General features: G+C 33.0%; 3 protein-coding genes across 3 annotated transcripts; 1 reads left to right on the forward strand and 2 right to left on the reverse strand.

The window, feature by feature from the left end:
- Positions 1–4,092: 4,092 nt before the first annotated feature.
- On the reverse strand, positions 4,093–5,783 carry LOC105170874 (alpha carbonic anhydrase 7). The gene is made up of 7 exons (XM_020696900.2): positions 5,620–5,783; positions 5,319–5,536; positions 5,107–5,213; positions 4,875–4,977; positions 4,595–4,762; positions 4,446–4,499; positions 4,093–4,355 (listed from the first exon to the last, which is right to left on the reverse strand). The coding sequence occupies exons 1-7, from the start codon at positions 5,702–5,704 to the stop codon at positions 4,275–4,277; spliced, it is 816 nt and encodes a 271-aa protein (XP_020552559.1). The 5' UTR covers positions 5,705–5,783; the 3' UTR covers positions 4,093–4,274.
- Positions 5,784–16,352: 10,569 nt separating this feature from the next.
- Positions 16,353–20,157, forward strand: LOC105170734 (ruBisCO large subunit-binding protein subunit alpha). Its single transcript, XM_011091632.3, has 8 exons — positions 16,353–16,552; positions 16,680–16,869; positions 17,553–17,674; positions 17,835–18,042; positions 18,154–18,299; positions 18,434–18,740; positions 18,912–19,363; positions 19,619–20,157. Exons 1-8 carry the CDS (start codon positions 16,502–16,504, stop codon positions 19,907–19,909), a joined length of 1,767 nt encoding a protein of 588 aa, XP_011089934.1. The 5' UTR covers positions 16,353–16,501; the 3' UTR covers positions 19,910–20,157.
- Positions 20,158–20,282: 125 nt separating this feature from the next.
- LOC105170735 (3-hydroxyacyl-[acyl-carrier-protein] dehydratase FERN, mitochondrial-like) lies at positions 20,283–21,559 on the reverse strand. Its single transcript, XM_011091633.3, has 3 exons — positions 20,965–21,559; positions 20,687–20,802; positions 20,283–20,581 (listed from the first exon to the last, which is right to left on the reverse strand). The coding sequence occupies exons 1-3, from the start codon at positions 21,319–21,321 to the stop codon at positions 20,431–20,433; spliced, it is 624 nt and encodes a 207-aa protein (XP_011089935.1). The 5' UTR covers positions 21,322–21,559; the 3' UTR covers positions 20,283–20,430.
- Positions 21,560–22,297: the final 738 nt, after the last annotated feature.

The following is a 22,297-nucleotide window of genomic DNA, read 5'->3' on the forward strand; positions in this document are numbered from 1 at the left end:
GCAATACAACACACAACTCATCTCTTGCTTTGTTGCTGAGAAACAAGTTCTATTATCTTATATGTTGATTAATTGTTGATTTATCGTAATCCTTTAACGCCTACTAGCATAGAATTAAAAGAGATTCCATCATAGGTGGCATTGATCAACTTTAAGAGAAGACATTTGTGTTCCTACCATGAATGATAGTCAAACTCTTATACCTTGTCAGCAACTAATAGCCGTTTTTCAACCGCTTGCTTGAAAAGAGGTCCGTTGTTGAGAATGTTCAGTCATCTACATCAAACGGAGTGTTTCAAAGCCGGTATATCTCAACAATTCAATTGAACCCCTTATGCATGGATCAGCATCATAGTAGCAATCGGACGGGCAATTTAATTGCTAATTACAACATTGTATTGTAATTTAAATTTAAGCTTCAATGTGTTTAACATCTCATAGCTTACATGAAACTAATAGAATTTATGTCGGGTAATTGATTCCAGGAGTGGAGGTGGAATAAGATATCAAGTCAAAATAGTTACAAAGTATAAAGTTAGATTAGATTGATATCCAACTCAATCCAGCCTAAGCTAAACAAATTCGAAGTTGATTTGTTAAGTTCTTTCCAGAACAAGAAAACTCGATTCCATACCAACTAATCAAAAGATACACTACCTCATACTTAAAATTCCTCACCATTTGCATGATTGTTTTAGTTTGATCAATGGTTGCGCCTAGGCTGGAGGTGGCATTGTTATCCCTCTTGGTCAAAGAACACGAGTTGGAGGAGAGTCGGGTTTCTATTTTCTAGTTTTTTAATTTTGTTTTTGATAAGCTAATTTTAAAGAAAGTAAAATATTCATAAAATTGCTAAGAAAAAAGAAAAATTTTACTAGAAAATTGTTGAGGAAAAAGAGAATGTTAGTATTTGACAAGTAATTTTGTCTTTTATGCAAACATGTAAAATATGCTTTAATCATATGACTCATATTTGTTATTAAACATAAAACTGTAACAATCAACCATATTATGCCAAACAAAAAGTAAAAAATAAATAAATTAATATTTAATTATATCCTATCATGAACCAAGATAATCACAATTTAATCTAAAATTCGATTAAGGTGTGTACCCTTAATCGTTCTTAAGCATTTGGTGTAAAATATGTAGATTTAAACATACATACTAAACATGCACATAAGGCTTATGGATGGAAAAAACAACAAGAGATGCGAAATCATTAATCAAGCATTATCTTTGTTGCTTTCTTGTAATCGACTATGTATGTATTATTTCCTTTTCGATGAACATCCATATTCGATATCTCAATATAGAGATCCTCTAAGGATATCCACACCACACATGGGAGTAGTATTAATCATATTGCTTGAAAAGATGAAACTATGAAAGAAAGTGATCTAAGGAATCACGTTATGGATTAGTGTCCTTTTTTTTTTATTTTTTTTTAGTTTTTCAAATGATTTTAGATCATAGAAGAAGCAAGAAAGGGATAGAGGAGAGGGACGCAAAGAGCTTGCGAGTTGAGGGAGAGTGTATTAGGCTAGCTTGTTATGTGGGAGAGTGAGAAATGACCTAGTCACTAAAAAATAAAAGGATCGGTATGGTCCGAGACTTGGCAAGAACGCTATGGAAGCATGAAAATAAGCATATGACTTTCTAATCACCTATTCTAATGAAAAACTCAATCCCTTCAATCAAGTAACCTACATCATACCATATGAAAGGACATATAAGGCTCCCAAAAGTACAACTCGGCCAACCTCATTTTCCATACATAGAAGAGTCCAACTCTTCATTTTCTTACATGAAAGTCAACTCAGTCTTTGGGCCCCAATTTAGTGAACATACTTCATCTCAAATAAATCAAAACAAGCTCATAGTCTAATTGGATTTCAATTAAATCCAATTTAATTTAAAGCCCAACTAAATTTGATTTAGTATTACCTAATCCAATTAAAGACATAAGTTCAAACTCCTTTAATAATTCATAAATCCAATTTATCAATTAAAGTAAGACCAAATAAATTCATTCAATTAATTTAGTGTTGAGTCATCCATCCAATGGACTATTCCATGTATAAACAGTTCAATTATTCATACCTTTCGGAATAAATTTGATCCAATCAAATTAATTTTTATATTTCAGTGATTTGTGTGTGATTCTTTAAGTTCACCCTCAACTAAACTTGGGCTTATGTTCAACATAATAGATTAATTAAATTAAATTAATTATTAATTATTAACTATTAATTAGAAATGCTCATCACCATGTGTGGCCATTTAGAAATGAACATGTCACTAGAGATTAGGTGAATTTTTGTGGACATTTAGGCTTCTGAATTCCGTACGGGTACGGTCATTCTACTTATCGTTTCCCAATCTTAATTTAGGGCATTGAATTGGGCGTCGGTTCACATCATATACTAGGCATATTACGTTCAAAACTCGAGACTGCATTCACTCTATGACTCGACATAAAAAAATATTTTCTATTTGACCAATCACTGTAGCTACAAATTCTTTGAGCCTGAAAACATATTAGAGCGCACAGATATCACTAGACAAAGCTTATAAGGATCATGTCTACGACATGATCATCTCTTGTCATATCCAAGATACAACCATCACATGCATGTCACTATTAGGGTTCTTCAAGTTTGAGGACTACTGCCATACTATTAGGGCCACGGAATTTTAGTCATACGAACAAAGCCTCCAAGAATTTCATACGAGATTCCATACAAGTAAATTCAGTTGACTTCACAACCAGTCAACCAAACCACTAAGATCACATAAACTTCCAGCGTCTATATAGTCAATAAAACATGACACTCATCTAATGCGTGCGATGCTTAGTGCAAGTATCTATATGAAACTAGATGTTTTGTATCAAAATCCTGAACTTAGAACATTTCAAACTCAATCTTCAGCAGTTAGTGCATGGCGGTCCAACTACATGAGTTGTTAGTTTTGGTTTGTGTGCTTTGTTATGATATTAACATAATATAACACAAGTACTGTAGCACAACAAAGATTAATGCCAAAATGAATATTCACTTTTATTCATAAATAATATTACATTACATCACAATTGCCAAATGAATAACATAACTATCAATTTAATTGACTTTATCATCACCTATTCTAACTTTTATTATGTATCAATATCCAAGTTTGCTTTCAATGTCTTTTTTTCTTTTCTCTTTAGTAAATTGGTTATAGTTACATTATAAATTTTAATAAATAATAATTAATATCAATTATTTATAATTAATTAATAATTATTATTAAAATAGATAAATATTCGCTTGTCGGTGAGATTTAAAGTTACGACCGCCTCGCCAATTTTGACTAACTTGTACAATTTGTGTGAAATACAAATACTATACCGTAATCAAATTTATATCATTCTCAGCTCGTGAACGTAACCTAATATATTAAAAAAAAAATAGAAAACATTCCATCACATTTTATGACGTACTGGTAGAGTTCAATTATATTTGGCCCCTCCTGCCATCTATATTTATGATGTTTCTTGTATAGTTTGATTATTATTCCCCTTAAGACAACATTAAATTGTTTCATAACTAAAAGTAAACAGAAATGATTATAATATAAAAACATAATCAATGACATATTCAGTTTAACCAATTATTTTGATTTTTCAGGTGTAGTCAATTTAATTTGTACACAATTATATATATATATATATATATATATATATAATGCAAGCAACCCCCTTATGATATCGCAAATGAGCAAATTACCCCCTTATGAAGAAATAGATAGCGATTTACCTTCCTATATTTTTTAAAATACAACAATTTACGTCCATATATTTTTTAAAATGAAGTAATTTACCTCCCTGTATAAGGAGGTAAATTGCTTCATTTTAAAAAGTACAGGAGGATAAATTGCTATACTTTTTTCATAGGGGGGTAACGTGCTCATTTCAACATCAAAGAGGAGTAAATTGTTATTCACCCTATATATATATTCTAGAAATAAAACATATATAATTTTGATGTGATATCATAATTATTGATACGTATCGCACGTTTATATCATTGGAACAGAAGTGCATGCACAAAAAAGTATCATTTTTATTGAGTATATAATAAATAACGAATAAACAATACCCAAAAAGAAGACAAATAAAGTATCTTATCCTATTTATTATTGAATTTCTAATGCTAATTAATCCTCGTGGTTTATATATATTTGAATAAATACTGTTGAATATTATTTAATTATACATAGTGTAAACAATTTTAATTTCCATCTCTTGGTCTATAAAGTTCCACCAGACGCTCGTGCACCGGTTGGATGGGTCTAGCGTTTGCTTCTGAGTCCTGTAAAAAATAATCACATCTATTTAGCTAAGAAGATAATTAATTTTTCAAAAAAAAAAAAAAAAATCAAGAAAAAGCAGAACAACTTACGTCGTGGACAACATCACGTATCAATTCAACTTGTTCTCTAGTTACAGTTCTGACCTATTGAAATTATATGAAAATAAAAACTATAATTAGTTATATTGATTAGTTTCATTCACAAAATGTAATAATTTGGTGGTTAATCTTGCACTTACCTTTCTCACAATTGTCCAGATGACATTCTGAGTGCAAGGAGGAGTGGTGAGTGAACCAATGTACCTATAGTACTTCCTACTTCCCAATTTTATGAGTTTGGGATCGATAATTCCGATAGTTTTTTCTACGTCTCGCATTTCAGCAACTGCTTTTAAATTGCGTTTCATCTATTAAAAAAAGTATGAAAAATTATATTGAAATAAATACATGTACATATATATATGTAATGCTAATGATATTGCAGGATCAAGGGCAAATAGGTGCAGCGTGTCTAATTACCATGGATAAGAAAGAGTCGGGGCGCCCGATTTTGTACATAATTCCGATTACTGCAATACGATTATCATCGCTTTGGTGGACTAGATGAACTTCCATGTCGAACCTGTTATTAATGAAAATAATTATTATTTTTTTATTTTTTGTATTTGTGGATGTCTATGTTAGGTTACTTAAATCGTAAATAGATGGATGTTATATTTTAAGAAAAAAAAAAAAAAATACAACAAAGTACCTCCTGCCACTGATAGTGTGTTCTGAAGGTGAGTGCCAGTGGCATTGCTTGAGTTGATATAGGGTTCCATTGATATTTATGTGCCCTGCTCCTCCAGGCCATCTTAACTGCACTCCACACACACACATATATATATATATATATATTTTATAAAAAGGAATAAATAAAATATTATTTATAATTTACAAGACAAATAAAATAAAATAAATTACCATCATATCGTGACCACGATTGATAAGGGTAGTGTTGGAGGGTTTATAACTTCTCTTGAGTTTGCCCAAATGGGAAACTACTTCAACCCTTTCATTCAGCAGATCAATGGGAGATTGCATTTCCCCGGAGCTGCACTCCTTCCATTCGGGCCGGATTTCTCCCCAGTGCGCCGGCCCGATCTCGCTGTTTTCCTCGTAGCTGAACTCCCTCTCGTCATCTACATCAACCGAAATAAATAAATAAATGCCGAAAATAAATATTCATATTTATAATATAAGTCATGCATGATGATCAACTTACCAACTTCTTGAGCTCTTGTTAAACATGCAACGAGAAGAAGAGGAATAAAGATGGACAACTTAAAAAAAGCTGTAAGCTGCTTCATGATCTCTGATCTTATCAGCTTCTGCTTAATCTTGATTATGTTTGAGGAAATGGATTAAGCTGCAATTAAGTTGGAGGGGCTGATGATGATGGAGCGGAATGATCAGATTGTCAGCTGCTTAAATAGAAGTTAAGTCAACATAAGTCATGTGATTAATATAATTAATTATAATTAATTAGTGAGTGCTCCATTAATTACTGTGTGAATGGTGAAAAGTGAGGTAGTTGATTTTGATTGGAATCGGATGTATGTACAAAATTTCAATCTTAGGTTTTGAGGAGGGGAAATTTGCTGAGATGTATTTTACACAAAATGATGTTTAATTACTTTGGAAAATGACTATTTTCTTCATTCCTCATGATTGTTTTTTGGAAGATTAAAAAATGTTGGCGTGGGTCTTTTTGGTCAGAGTCATGGATCTTTTGTTGAAAAGGAATTGTTAAAAAATTCATACGGTTTTTATTAGTTTATTTGTTGCATATACGTAATGTGAACATTATATTCCAATCTATTTGTTTTAATGTTGGTAATAATAGCGAAAAAAATATAGTTTTCATTAATTTTATTAGTTTATTTGTTGTATATGCGTAATAAAAATGTATTTTTTATATTTTATATTTGGTGATAATAGCAGAAAAAATATAATTTTTTCATTAGTTTTATTAGTTGATTTGTTGTATGTATGCATAATATGAACGTATTTTATAATTTTGATTTGGTAGTTGGTACTAATAGTATTGTTTTTTTAATCATATGGGATTAGGTTATGGGATTTTGTTCACACAAGAGAATTAGTGGGTAGGGTGGAATTAATTATATTTAGATCTAGGAACATAATTATACAATGATAATTAAAAAAAATAATATGAAAATTTTCAAAGACTGACAGCACAATCGAATGCCCTTTTATAAAACAAATATTATTGTTTGGTCCCTAACTATAAGGACTGCTTCGCTCACTCGTGATGCAACACAACAATTTACTTCTATTTTTATTATTAATAAAAATAAGTCTAAAACTTATGTAATTAAATGAGATAAAAAATGTGGAGACGGGGGACTAATGCTGATCGCTACATTATTTAAAAGTATTGAAATTTTATAACTACGTGACAAGTGTTAAAAATCTTAATTTCATAAAGAATTATTATGAGTCTTTTGTAGTGCTGCGAAAAAAATATTGAATTCAATGTGGTTTCAAGTGTGTTGATTGATTTAATAGTTTTAACTTTTTAGGAAGGAGAAAACTTCGACAACTTATGGAAAAAGATTTGGATTTAGCGTTCGAATATAGAGTTTATTTGAATATTATATTTAGATTTAGTGACTATTAATTTAACATAAATGATTATTTATAATTATTCTAATAGAAATCGATTTTGAAGAATCTTGAATATACGAGAAAGTCACACGGGTGCATAGTTCTATTCTATTAGCAGGCTCTGCTCTTTGCTTTTCCAAATGTACCCTTAGCAACCTATTCTCTAAAGATAATATTAAGTTGGGTGATTTGTTTTTTTTTTTTTTAAAAAAAAAAAACTCTGGGTAACAAGGTCATTTCACATTTAATCCATACCAGTTGGGTTTGGTGAATAAAATATCCCACAAAAAAAATGAATAAATTGATTGAAACGTAAAAGCTGAGAGTATTTGGAAATAATAGTTATAAGTAGAAAAAAGTTAATGCAGAAGTATTTGTAAGAGCGATGTATTATCAAATTATTTGTGACATTACTTAACTGTCTTTACCATTATAATCAGGAGACACATTTTGAATATATGCAAAAAAGAAAAAAAAAAGTTATAAAATAATTCTACGTATCTAAGAAAATGCCTCAAGCTGCAATAAACATCCTTTAACCAACTAACAATTTTTAACTTATTTCAACCTTATTTAACTTAAAAGAAACATAAGCACAAGTTATATTTCCACACACTTTGATTTAGTTCCGATTTGAATTATAAATTATAAATTATTTATATTTTTGCAAACACCCGTATGATAAATAAATAATAATTACGTTTAGAGAAGTCGATAACCACCACGCAAATAGTGGGAATAATTCTAATTCGAATCCTCGATTTTATTAGTTAAAATTAGAATTAACAAATTGTTAATTGCGAAAATACCTACATTTGTTTTACCTCTTCAAATTTGTTAGGCGGGGGATGAGCACTTGAATGACATAATTAATCTCCTAATGGGAAAAAAAGGGTCAAAATTGAGTTCTTTAAATTCAATAAGATCATCATTAATCAAACCATAATTACAGGAAATTAAACTAATTAATCTTGAAAATGCATGTCAGCTACGATATTGACCTTTCTTAAGGAAATTGGACCGTGACCAAATTCTTTCTTACCAATGGACTTCACTATTTCATGTAAAAAGTGGATGCAAGTCAAAGGAAGTTTCAAACTTTAAGTTGAGAAATGTCAAGAATTTCTAAACCAGAATGCTTAACATTTGCAACATTAAACTGGTGAAGGCTGAGATCAACATAAATATAGGATCATCAATTCGAGTTTGGTCCACTGGATGCAAGATTATTTATTTTATTTTGTATGAGTTTATTATTATTTATTATTTTGTGCAATTTGATTGTTATCGAAGATTTTATTTTCACCAAACACTTTAATAAGTTAAGATTCAAACCCACATCACTTCTGCGACAACTTTTAGTCACTAATACTTACTAATAAAAAGTTTTAAAAATAATACTAATTATTAAAAATATAAAATTTATTATTGTGACAAAACAACTCTTTTTTATTAAAAATATAATTCTCACTTAATTTTTCAATTTTTATTTTTTGGGCAGTGACGTTGGACCTCGTAAGAAATGTTGAAAGGAACGCAACGTAGCTTCCAAGAAGTCGGAAGTCCAATGTTAGATGGTGGGGGTGGTTGAATTGCATTACCTACGTATTTTCTGAGTTTCACACCTCAAAATCCCTTTGGGCTTTTTGCTTTTCAACCAATTTTGCATTTCTCATATATCTATCTTATTCACATTTCAAATAGAGTAATGAATCGTTGATATAATTATTTATTTTTTATATAGCATTGTAAATAGATTTTACTATTAGGAATGATTATATTTTCACCCCTAATTTATTTATATAAATCACTCATCTATTTTTTGTAATTATAGAAACTACATTTGACAGTAAAAAAAATATAATACCTCTATATATACACATATATATAAAAGAGATATAATTTGACAACAAACAATGATTTTTATCTCAAAATCCTAACATCAAACCTACACCACTTATTTTGAACTTTTTTAAATTACTTCTAAAAATCAAATCAAACATACAGTCTATATTCAACGCACACTTATTTATCTTTATTTTTCTCTCTCTATCTTTTCAAAGAAAATAAAACATTCAGAAAACAAAACCAAATATTATAATGCATGCATTTGGTTTGATACCTTCAATGCAGGTTTTTTTTCTTCCCTTTCAAATAAGCAGACCCTCAACTTCAACAAAGGATGTAAGTAGCAAGTGCTAATTTCGACAAGAAATTTATTTGAGAGATTCATTGGGATGAAAAATACCTAATGGATATCTAACTGTTCCCAAATTTTGTGAGCACTCATATTTTTTGAAATAAAATTCACACTTAAAAAAGTGAGATGAAGAGAAACAGAACACTATATACTAGATCACCTAATTTAGAAATATTGAAGTATTTAAAGAGAAGCAACGACTTACACAGACAGGGATGGAAAGATGATTAATGAGCTATTCATAATTTATATGCCAGCCAGTTGGAATCCTAACAAGGAAATAAGTAGGCCGAGCTCGTATTAAATAAAACTTGCTTATTCGAACTCCTAAATATTCGGTCGTTTTAAGAGTTGGGAGCTGTTGATGGAGACAAAAGCTCAATTAAAAGATGATTGAAAAAGAACAAAAAAATCTTTTATAAATACAACGAGAGATCAAGATTATACTATTTGAATTATTTTGTAATCATTAGATTATCCTAGATAGTGAATTGTATCAAAAAATTTATGGTCCCACAATTTCTTTTTTTTTTTTTGGTGGGGGTGGAGGGTTATCAACAAATGCTTGTTTGAGGGCCTAGATAATTTTAATTGGAAGAATGTATGGACTAAAGTACCCTCAACATTACGTGACATTTTTTTGATCACTTAATTTTATCAATAGTTTTGTCATACACATTTAGAATGAAAATATTTCAAAGTTCTCACATCATTTTGCCTTATTTCTCTTTATACCGAAAATTTAAATTACATACACACTATCAAGTATGATTATCATTTTGTATTGTTATAAGTGAATCCCGTGAAGCTCATAATATATTTTATATTAAAATTTTAATAAAGCAACATTCATAGAATTTTATGTTAGAAAGTGTCGAGCATGATCGCCATTTTGTTACTGTAATAAATGCAATCATGTAAAGCTCATAATATATTTTAGGGGTGGGCGATCGAGTCGGGTTCATCGGGTCCCGACCCGACCCGATCGGGTTCGGGTAAAAGGAGTCGGTTTGTTCGGGTTTTTTTGGCGGGTTCGGATAAATCGAAACCCGCCTATTTTTAATCGGATCGGGTTCGGGTTATAATACTCAACCCGATTAACCCGATCGGGTACCCGATTGAAAAAGGGGGAAAAATTTTGTAGGGTTTTATCCCGTCTCCTACCACTTCTTCCTCCCTCTCAGTCTGTGTTTTCCCTCTCTCTCACTAACCCTTCTCGCCGTCTGTCGCACAAGACTCACCGTCGCACAAGACTCGCTGTCGCCTTCTTGCCGTCACTCGCCGCACGGTAAGGAATCTGTATATGATATAATGTTTCTGCAATTTTGCCTTCTTCCTTAGCTTCAAATTTCAAAGTGATGAAGTTGCTCTCTGTTTGCTGCTACTATCTGTCTGTCTCATACAAGATACTCTTCTCAGGTGTCAATACGCAGCATGCTTATTTGTTCAAGCACCCTTCTACTGTTCTACACTTCTACATATGATCTTTAGAAATCTATTTATGCATTAATGGTAGGAACTGGAGAATCAAAACTTAGTTGAATGATTTCTTTAAATTAATGTCAGTATTTTACAGAAGCTAACTTAAATCAGAATTATTAGGCTCCTCATGGCTAACTTGGAAGACAGATTTCTGTGTATCAAGCGGTTCAAGTAATTTAAGGGATAGAATGAAAAACAAAAAAACATAAACAAAAAGAAAACGAATAACAGTCTATAGATCACATTAAGAAAATTAAAGAATACTGGAGAGAGCTTGTTTTACACCTGCGGCAGCCATTTTCGAACGAAAGATACTGCTTTTGCTCAAGTGTTCTGTAGTTGGGTTAAGACGAATGTCAATTATTCGTTAGACGGAAGGACAGCCAGCAATAAATTGATCACATAATTCACATTAACAAAATTCTTGAAAGAAGGAGAAACAAAATTCTACTGTGTATGCACCATTTTCCATCATTATGAAGTCCTGAATTTCATGTATAGGGTCTCAGTTCTGCTTAAATTCCTCAAAGTTAAAGGTTTAATGGGCTTCTGTTATTTTTTTGTTTTAGTGAATTTTGGTTGAGATTAGAATCCAAATATTTATATCATCTAAGTTCATGGTAATTTGGTTTGTGCTTTTTTCATACCCAAATTTTGGAGGAAATATTTGTAATCACATGATTCACATCTATATCTGTCAAAGCAACATTTTCTTATTGGGAGTATATTTCGATACTTTTTATTCAGTTAATTGGTTGATCCCTTCACTGATATAATTGTTCACTTTCTCCTAAAATTGTTCAAATTATTATTTGTGCTCAAAATTGGATCCGTAAAGATTCCAAGCCAATAAGCATAGAAGAAGATTTAAGTCAAATTGAAATGTTTGAGCAAGGTACTTTTTATTTTTTCTTTTGCTTTGTTTTATATTAAATTCTATATACTTTTATTTATATTAATCTCAATCTTTTTTTTGTTTGTTTTCATATAGAGCTGACAAAATTGGGAGTCGATTCAACCATAATTGATATTTGATTGGACTACTTTGGAGTTTGGACTATTTTAGATCTAGTACTTCACATGTAATTGTAAATTGATGATTAGAATGTAATGACTTGATGGATTATTTTGTTCATGTTGGTTGGTAATGATGTTTGCAAAAATTGAATGTCTCTTGTGATTCTTTGCCATTGCAATTTATTTTATGAATAAAATTTCATTGCTTTATAATAATAATAAAAAAAAAAAAACTTGAGGACAACTACCCGAACCCGACAGTCGGGTACCCGAACCCGTCGGGTACCCGACTAACCGGGTACCCGCCCTACTCGGGTTCGGGGTCGGGTAGTGTTATACACTATCCGACAAGTCGGGTACCCGACCCGACAAACCCGAACCCGAGGAACCCGACCCGACGCCCACCCCTAATATATTTTATGCTGAACTTTTGAAAGAATAACTTTCATAAAATTGTTTCACTGAAGAAAAAAATTATTTATATGGGAGAATATACAAAATATATTTTGTAACATAAAATAGCTGAATTTTGAATATTAAATGAGGAATCAAAGTTTTGTTGGGAATTTGTCCCTAAAGTAATGAACCCAAATGAAACAACAATTACAGAGATAATAGCGAGTTTGAAAACCCTTATACAATAATTTACATATTAATGAATAAAGAACGAATAACAGATAAAATACACAATATGAAAGCAGTAAAAATAACTGGCTCAGGAGCCAGATCTGGCAATTGAATGCCCAAGCGCCACCATCGACCGGCAACCCTCACGGTTGCAAAACCCACAAAAACACAAAGACCCACAAAAAGACCACTTAGACTTCACTTAGAATCACTGAGAATTCCACTAAGGAGTTTCTTTCACACATAAGAAAAATCTCACAAAGTATTTCACAAAAAAGGGTTTTTGATTTTGTTCTTGTTCTATTCGGGTTTTTTTCAAACCAGAAAAGAGGGTGAGGGTTTTATAGTGGTCGGATATTAAAGACGAAGGGGGTGGAGGATTTTTCAAGATCATGGAAACCAGTGTTTAGAGAATCAAGGGAGATATAATTGAAGAAGAAAGAGGAAAGAAACAACGGCTAAAAAATGAGGGAGTTTGGAGGAAATGATTAGGGTTAGGGAGTTAAGTAGCCGGGACATGAAAGTGGGTCGAGTTGGATAATGGGCCGGGCAACAAGTGGGCTCCATCCAAGTCAGGGGCTTTGGTGGGTTGAGCCATGGGCCAAATTCCAATAAGTTTAATTAGAAGATAGCTCACTAATTTTAAACAGAGTAATTGTCTTTGATTTTTCAACTATGAAAGATTAAAATCAGACCTAACTAAAACAATTTAAACTAAGAAAAAGACAAAAAACATCAATTTGAATATTTTAGTGTTAGTGAGCCAACAAAAAATATAAGGAAAAATATGTCAATAAAAAGATCTTAATTGTAAAAAATAACAATTTTTACGGATTTAAAATTAAAAAAATTACTTTATGAGAAATACTTATAAGAGATTGGTATAAGTTTGATGACTGAAAAAGTATATAATTAAAATAAAAGTAAAATATTAGTGACAGAATAAATAATTTATTGAATTAAACTTTTTAATAATAAAAAATATGAATTTATTTGAGATAAATACAAAATTGAATCAGTATCTATGTCTTGTAGAAAAGATTTGAAGCAATACGTGCATTTATTTAGATAAATACAGAGTAAAGTTTTAATTAATTTAAAATAGATGAGGCTTCTAACCGGCAAGAACTTTTCTTTACAATTAAAAATTCAAAATCACCATAAATTGGTATTGAATCAAAGTTACCTCTCTTACTCTCTCGTCTCTTCAAAAATTAAGATTAGTAAAGTTTACACTTACCATATAATTGATCACTTGTCAAATTTGTACTCTAATTAAATAATAAATATATTTGCCAAATAATTCTATTTTGATTAGAATTTTGGTTGGGATTGGAATCCCTATATTTAAATTGTACTATGTACCCTAATCCGAATTCCATGCCCTCACATTGATAAGAATCATCAAGAACATGGCGCCACCCGCATGGCTTCCTCCTCTGAATTCCCATCCAGATTACAACCTAGAAATCGAAGCTTACCAAACTTACTACAACAATATTCCACGTACCTTGCTGCTTAAACCACTCGGGTGCACAACCGCGTTCTTCATCAGGCACCAGATATCCGTAGATTTCTGCAAAAAAGATTTCATCCATAGATTTCCGGGCCTCTCCCTATGCGGAACTCTATTAATCAAGTGTAAACCCGACACTGACCCGGGAATTCTAGCCGGGGCACTGCGACAATGGATCCAGAATTTGGTCCCTTTATCGATGGACAACTACCTTGGGATAGAAAGCCCCAGCGGCCGCAGTTTGACCAGCGACCAACTCTTTGACAGAATCTCTGAGTTTCTCCTCGAATTGCGAAGGGCACCCGAAAACTCAATGCGCCGGATCCTGCCCGTGGTGTTAAAGATTGACAAGTCGGTGGTAGTACCGGATGAAGAATTCGGGTCGTGGGTCTCTTGGTACGAAGAGCGTAAAAGGGTCGATCCAGAATTTGAGAGGGACTATGCAGATGCCATCTCTAGGCCTCGGGATGAGATGGAGCTTTATGAGGAAGCGACGTCGTTAATGGCATGCAAATCCGCCTGCAGTTCGGCAGTCGATGAACTAGAAAGCGTGATACACGACGATGGCAACAAAGATGATGGTAAAAGTGATGAAGAGTCAGCAAAATCGTGTTCCGTCTGTCTGGAGGAGATTTTGCATGGAACGCGTGTTACTCGCTTGCCTTGTTTGCATGTTTTCCATGGGGATTGCATTGGCCGGTGGCTGAGGGCAAACCATGTTTGCCCCTTGTGTCGATGCCCATTGCCTACTGATCACTAGGGTTTTCATTAGTAGATTTTGAGTTGGTATATGAAAAGACTAGAACAAATATCGTATTTTTTTGTCATAATTAATTACTATCATTAAAAATAAAAAATTATGTTAAATACTGTTTAAACACGTTTGTGTAATTGATATTATTAGTCATTATTTTTGTAGATAATGTCAAAACATTAACAAAGTTAAAAATCATGACAAATATTTGACCATAATAAAAACATCTGCATTTAAAATAAATTTTTGGCCATAACTAAAATATTTTGCATTGGTTTTAATTATATGCCTGTGATAGAAAATATTGATTTATTATAATTTTTAAGTCATAAAAATTTATAATGTAATAGAAAATTTATTTTTTGTAATAAAAATTATAATGCATAATATTAAAAAAAAAATATCGTATACATTATTTGACATGTATTAAAGATGGACACGATACCAACATGTCTCTATATCCGGCATGCCATAAAATTTATATAATAGTTCTGTTGGAGTTGTGTAGTGTCAAATGTCTCAAACTTGTTAGTTTTTTTGATAATTTTAATAATTTGGTTCGAGTTCTTGTTTGTGATGATTTTGGGAGGCTCGTGTAATATATATCTCTACAAATGCCGCAACTTTGTATCACCAAAACTCTATATCGTATGATGTAAGATCCTTATAACAATTTTTGTTTTTATGGTGAGAATAAATTATAAAAAAAATTATAAATTTTATTAAAGTAAAAGAAATATTTAAAAATAAAAGTAAAAATTTAAAAAGTTAAAGTTGGAGTATGTCGGAATTAATTTTAATATGTTTAGTTTATCAATGAACTGGGGAATTTTATTCTATAACTTTTGAGATAAGGTTAATTTGATCAGTTCATAGGTATAAATTATAATTATAAAATTACTAATTTAATTTATTTTCAATGAAAAATTTATAAATATTTATATTAAACTATTACAAAAATCCCTCCTACGTTCATAAGCTTATAACAGGCAATTAATTTGATTTATATTAATTAGTTATCTTAGGGTGAAGAATATTGAGTTAATTTATTGCTTAGTAAATTTTAAATAGCTTGAGTATTCATAATAAAAAAATTTATTTTTTATCATAATTTAAAATAAAAATTATGATCGGTACGAATTAATCATGAGCACATAACAATTATTAATCGTTCACTATAAAAAGTGATCTTGCCCCCCAAGGCTTGACAAATAATCTGGGTTTATTGTGTTGGGGTTGACGGATTGAAATCAAATTTTAATCTAGCAAAGAAAATATTGAATATTACTTGATTGAGTTAGAAATCAATCCAGCTCAATAAGACAGAATAAACAACCCCTTATTGTAAATTATAATATAGTACGAACTGTTAAAAATTACTTTTTTTTTGTTGTTGTTGTGAATCGACTTAAATATTATTGGAAGCTCTTACATTTTTGCTCAAATTTGTAGGAATACTTGTTATGTAATAAATTATTATAATTTGTTAATAATATGTCAATCATATTATATATATATTTATTTATTTAGATTGATTATATAATAAAATTCTAATTGTTTCAAATTTAGTCAAACGAGAACTTCCTGAAAGCCCACGTTAGGGGGGGAGCGACGAAAATGTAAGCCCGCGCCCGAGTGCGCACGGGAAGCAAAATCATCAACCAACCTTCGGTACTATCGAGATCGAGCCTTAATGGCTGTCGAACTAAATAAGAATCTTCTGGAACACACACACACACACACTATAAGCCCTAGTGTCAACTACTCACTCACCCACCAACCAAACCTGAAACCCCTCAACGAGAAACACATTTCTTCTTTCAGCTTCCTTTCACTTCTACGCCCTTCTGAGGAAAAACCATCTTCCATTTTGACTGAAAATGGCTTCCACCAATGCTATCTCCTCTGCTTCCGTCCTCCCTTCGAAACAAGTATTCTCAATCTACAAACCCCCCCCCCCCCTTTTTTTTTCTTTTCTTGATATTTCTTTGTTTTGTGTTTAGTTATGCTGATTTCTCATTTGTTTGTGTGATTTCTTTTGTGGGTTTTTGTTTTTAGGGTGGGTTGAAGAGTAGGAGAGTGAACCAATTGCAGCAGGGGCAGAAGTTTGGGCAGAAGCCATCCAAGAATCGGTTTGTGGTGAGGGCTAATGCTAAGGAGATCGCTTTTGATCAGAGGTCGAGGTCTGCAATGCAGTCCGGTATCGACAAACTTGCTGATGCTGTTGGCCTCACTCTTGGTCCCAGGGGTAATTCTTGAAAGAATGCAAATTTGTATTATTACTTGTGTTAATCTTGCTGTGATTTCAGCTAGTTTCTGATTTTGTTGATGATTGGTCATGGTATATTACGTGCTGGCTTTATACTGGAGAATTGTTGGGTGAATGAAAAATGATGTCTTTGGTGGCTATCTGATCGGTATCAGTGGTCGTGTTATCCATATAGTTCATTACTTTGATGAATCAGTTGACTGCAGAAGATAACTTTGAAAATTGAATCCTCCCCTATATTTTCGGGATATTGTGGCTATGAGTTCTTGCAAGTGTAATTCTTTTGTGAAGATATTGTAAACAATTGTACGAATTGCCTGTAAAGATTGTGGAGTTCAAAGATAAAAGTAGGTTTTAGTTTGTTATGTTGTGGATGTGGAAGAAAGCGGAATATACTGTAGTTACGAAACAGCTGATATGTGAGTTAACCCTGCAAATGGTTAGTGCTAGTGATTATAAGCAGCTAAATGATGCCAACTATTTGTATATCCTACTATTTAAGTTCTTTTCAGTGTGCATCACTTGTTCTGCATTTCCTGTACATATTTCTGGGCTGGTGTATGAAGAGGGCAACTGTGTTTTGGATTTAATGCAGAACCTCTTGTAGTAAGGTTGCATAAATGTTACAGATGCTTAGTTTTAGTTTGTCTAATGCTATGCAGGGAGGAATGTCGTCTTGGATGAGTTTGGGGCCCCAAAGGTGGTCAATGATGGAGTGACAATTGCACGGGCCATAGAGTTGCCTGATGCTATGGAAAATGCTGGTGCTGCGTTGATTAGGGAGGTTGGTTCTTCATGTGTTCTTTTCTAATCCCTGAAATCTGTGTAAACTTTTGTGAACTTTCTGTATGCTAGAACAAATCACTTTTTTTTTTTTTGCTTTGTGATTTGCTCCTGATTGCATGAGTTAATTATGTTATTGAAGCTTTGGATTCTTTATGAAGGTTGCTAGCAAGACAAATGATTCTGCTGGTGATGGGACTACTACTGCATCTGTTCTTGCCCGTGAAATGATCAAACTTGGCCTTCTGAGTGTTAGCTCTGGTGCCAACCCAGTTTCAATTAAGAAGGGCATTGATAAAACTGTGCTGGGTTTGGTTGATGAGCTTGAAAAGAAAGCCAGACCTGTCAAGGGTCGGGATGATATTAAAGGTATTGCATTAAATATGTCCATAATTTGGTTTCTACAGTTTACTAAATGGTGATTGATGGTAGCACCAAAAAACATAGTAATTGTTTATACTGACAATCTCATTTTTGCAGCCATCGCCTCCATCTCTTCTGGGAATGATGAGATCATTGGCACAATGATTGCTGATGCAGTTGACAAGGTTGGACCTGATGGTGTATTATCCATTGAGTCATCGTCTTCCTTTGAGACATCTGTTGATGTAGAAGAAGGAATGGAGGTCTGTGTTAATTAGGAAAACTTTCTTTGTTTTTTCATCGCTTCTCTTATGCTTCCGATTGATCTCTTTCCTCTGTTGCGTTTTGCTTGTTACTGGTCTCGTTTATGCTCATGTTGGTTATTCATTGCTCACAGATTGATAGAGGATATATCTCTCCACAATTTGTGACCAACCCTGAGAAGCTCATTGTTGAATTTGAAAATGCAAGGATATTAGTTACGGACCAGAAGATTTCAGCAATCAAGGATATCATTCCCTTGCTAGAGAAGACCACTCAAATAAGAGCACCTTTGCTCATTATTGCTGAAGATGTCACTGGCGAGGCTTTGGCTACTCTGGTTGTAAACAAGCTCCGGGGAGTCTTGAATGTGGCTGCCATCAAAGCGCCAGGGTTTGGAGAAAGAAGAAAAGCACTTCTTCAAGATATTGCAATTTTGACTGGTGCGTACCATGAATATTCCCATGCCATAATGCTTAAGCACATGTAAAATGATATGCATCCATGTTCTAAGTATGGTTTAACAGGAGTGAAGAGCCTCAAGGTTCTAGTCAGTTTTGCATTTTCTGAGATCTTAAGTGCAAAATATTCATTTTTATATTTTTATGTTTCAGGAGCTGAGTATCAAGCTACTGATTTGGGCTTACTTGTGGAAAATACTGATTTGGACCAGTTGGGTATAGCTAGAAAGGTAACCATCACCAAGGACTCTACAACCATCATTGCTGATGCTGCATCGAAGGATGAGCTACAAACTAGGATTGCTCAACTTAAGAAGGAATTGGCTGAGGCGGATTCTGTTTACGACTCTGAGAAACTTGCCGAAAGAATTGCCAAATTATCTGGTGGAGTTGCTGTAATCAAAGTTGGTGCAGCAACAGAGACTGAGCTTGAAGATCGTAAACTTCGTATTGAAGATGCCAAAAATGCGACTTTTGCTGCCATTGAGGAAGGCATTGTACCTGGTGGTGGTGCTGCATTAGTTCACCTCTCAACTTATGTTCCTGCAATCAAGGATAAGCTTGAAGATGCAGATGAGCGAATTGGCGCTGATATCATACAAAAGGTAAAGAATGCGTCAATTTTCCAACTTGCAATAGCTAATTGATTCATTAAACTTTTGAGTCATTTGTTACTGTTATGTAGTCTGAATTGATTTAAACTCTTTGCTTCTTATTCAGTTGGTTGCTATGAGATGTTAGATGTGCATGAAACAAAATCCTCGTCATATTTTGTTGTTTGTCAAATAAATATCTACTTAAGATTCTTTGGCAATTTTTGTGAAACTGTGGTAAACAACGACCATATGATGTGATTGCAGGCGCTAATTGCACCAGCATCCTTGATTGCACAAAATGCTGGGGTTGAAGGTGAGGTGGTCGTGGAGAAAGTGAAGGCAAGTGAATGGGAGTTCGGTTACAATGCAATGAGTGATAAGTTTGAGAACTTGGTAGAAACTGGAGTGATTGACCCGGCGAAGGTGACCAGATGTGCACTGCAAAATGCAGCTTCTGTTGCTGGAATGGTGCTCACTACACAAGCCATTGTTGTGGAAAAACCTAAGCCTAAAAAACCTGCTGCCGCTGCTCAGCCCGGCGCTGGAGTTTATTGAGCATAGTCATATTGTCTTAGTTTCTTATAGAAAATTTTTGGGATTGTTCACTAGCACATAAGCTGGGGAAGGGGGGGGCAGTTGTTTTATTTGAGCTGAGGAATTATTTAGTATCACTCTTATTTGTCTTTAAGGTGGAAATGTGTTAGCTGAAGGTGATAAGAATGTTTCGGTTGAAGGATTCAAAGAGAATGGTAATTTCATGATCGTAAAATGAACTTATAATAAATGATTGATCTTCTCTTCCACTCGCTAAAATGTAGTAAGTGTTGGTAAATTCAGAATTCGCTTTTACTTTTGTGTTATAATTTGCATGAAACCTCAGGACTCCCGAGCTAGCATCTGCCATCAAATTTGAGCCATAACATGCTACTTATTATAGACTACTGCAAGAAGTGGATATATTACCAGAACGAATGAGTTCCAATTCAACAATGCACTGATACATTACGAGCAAGTGCTACAAACAATCCAATAAGCCAACTTCAAACTTTGGAGCAAGAGTAAAGAGTGGGCACGAACTAGTGAAGTTGTGTTGGGCTGCCAAAGTCTTTTGACTCCGAACTGTGATTGTCAACTTGTTTCATGGCCAGGGTGGGTAAGATTGCCGTGGCCTCACCACCAATAACGAGAATCTCACCATCCTTGAAGCATGTCGTCACAAATTTCACCCTGAAGGCCACACGAAACACGCCATACATCATAATTTTAAGCTCAATGTGGGGAGAAATAAGCAAATTAAGAACCTTCAGGGGTAAAAATGACCAGTGAACTCACATGTATTTTTGTTTCATTTGTCTAACACTGCTTGCCTGCACTTGACTAGTGATGTTATCTCCAACAAAAACCGGCGACCTGAAGTCCAAAGTTTGCTTCACATAAATAGCCCCTGGCTACACATACCGCAAAACAATCTTTAATTCTACCTCATGTCATAATATCAAACACATACAATATTGTCGAAGTTATAACGAATTCTGCCTAGCATACAATGATCAAATGATGAAACATCAAACCGTAATTAACAACAATAAGAATATAGTACCAATACTTACAAAGTAGGAAGCAATGATCCTAGGAAACAAGGAAGCAACGAGCATTCCTGGGACAGGGATATCCTCGAAGCCTGCATTTCTTGCACATTCAGAATCAAAATGCAGTGGATTTGAGTCATGGGTCAGCTTGGAGTATCCGGCAATGTCGGACGTAGAAAATACTCTGGCTTGCTTTAGAACGTCCCCAGTTTTGAGCACATTCATGGCCGCCGCCGACGACGAGCAGTACATCAAAGAATAAACGGAATTCCAGAAGGGTCTCTTCATCACTTTAGCATTAAAGGGGTTCGCCATAGTTTTGAAGTCAACCCTGATGGAAATTACCGCAAGATCTCTCTGAAGAAATTTATCAAACATCTGGAATGCAGTAGACTTCAACCACACTTGCTCCGAAACGGAGAAAAATCAAGCACTGGAAATTCCAGAGAGAGGATGGATCAAGTGTTAGGCTTTTCTTCAAAATGACCAAAACTTTGCTCGGCCCAGTTACAGTTGTATCACAACCAGATACCGCTAATTCCAAAATGGATCCGGATCCGTAAAATTTAATAGAGATGTGTGTGTACATATATATAGAAATTTGTGAAAAAAATAATCATGGAAAGAAAAAGTCTGAAAAGAAATAAACGTGGGATTAGGTGAGACAGAGAAAATATATTGTAATTATGAGACTATTAAAAACATACAAGTTTGTAATGAGAATAGACATATATAGAAAAGTCCGACGAGAAAGAAATATGGAGTAGTGGGTAAGAAAAAAAATATCGTAATTGTGATATTATTAAAAAATATTAAAATTATTATTTTGATTCAATTTTTTAAGAAAATAAATGAATTAAAGGACAAATTCAAAAATTATTACAATAAAAAGTTGTCTTTTGTAATAGTATAAATATATGAAAATTAGTCATGAACTATAAGTTAATAATTGCTAATTTTGAACTATTTCTTTTTTAAAAATCATTCCATTAGCATGCATACTTTTAATTTTTATTATATTTATTTAATCAAATAAAAAAAGGATATAAAACAAAAAAACTAATTAAATTTGATAAAATAAATTAATTTTAAGTGTATATGAACAGAAAATTAGTTATATAAGGTTATTTGCAAGCGTAGATATATAAATAAGAGCATATTAGTCAATTCACAATTTATCTATAAAAAATAGCTATTTTAAGGCCTCCAGGTTCTATTTAGGAGTATAAATATATATATTTTTAAAATTGTCTTTTTTTGTAATATATAGCCAATTGGGTGGCCTGGGGGCCCACTCACACTTTTCAACTTTCTTCTCTCCGCTCTTGTGAGTATTACTATGTACAAAATCTTA

Source organism: Sesamum indicum, linkage group LG9 (assembly GCF_026168435.1).
Source record: "Sesamum indicum cultivar Baizhima isolate 11 linkage group LG9, ASM2616843v1, whole genome shotgun sequence".
NCBI lineage: Eukaryota > Viridiplantae > Streptophyta > Magnoliopsida > Lamiales > Pedaliaceae > Sesamum > Sesamum indicum.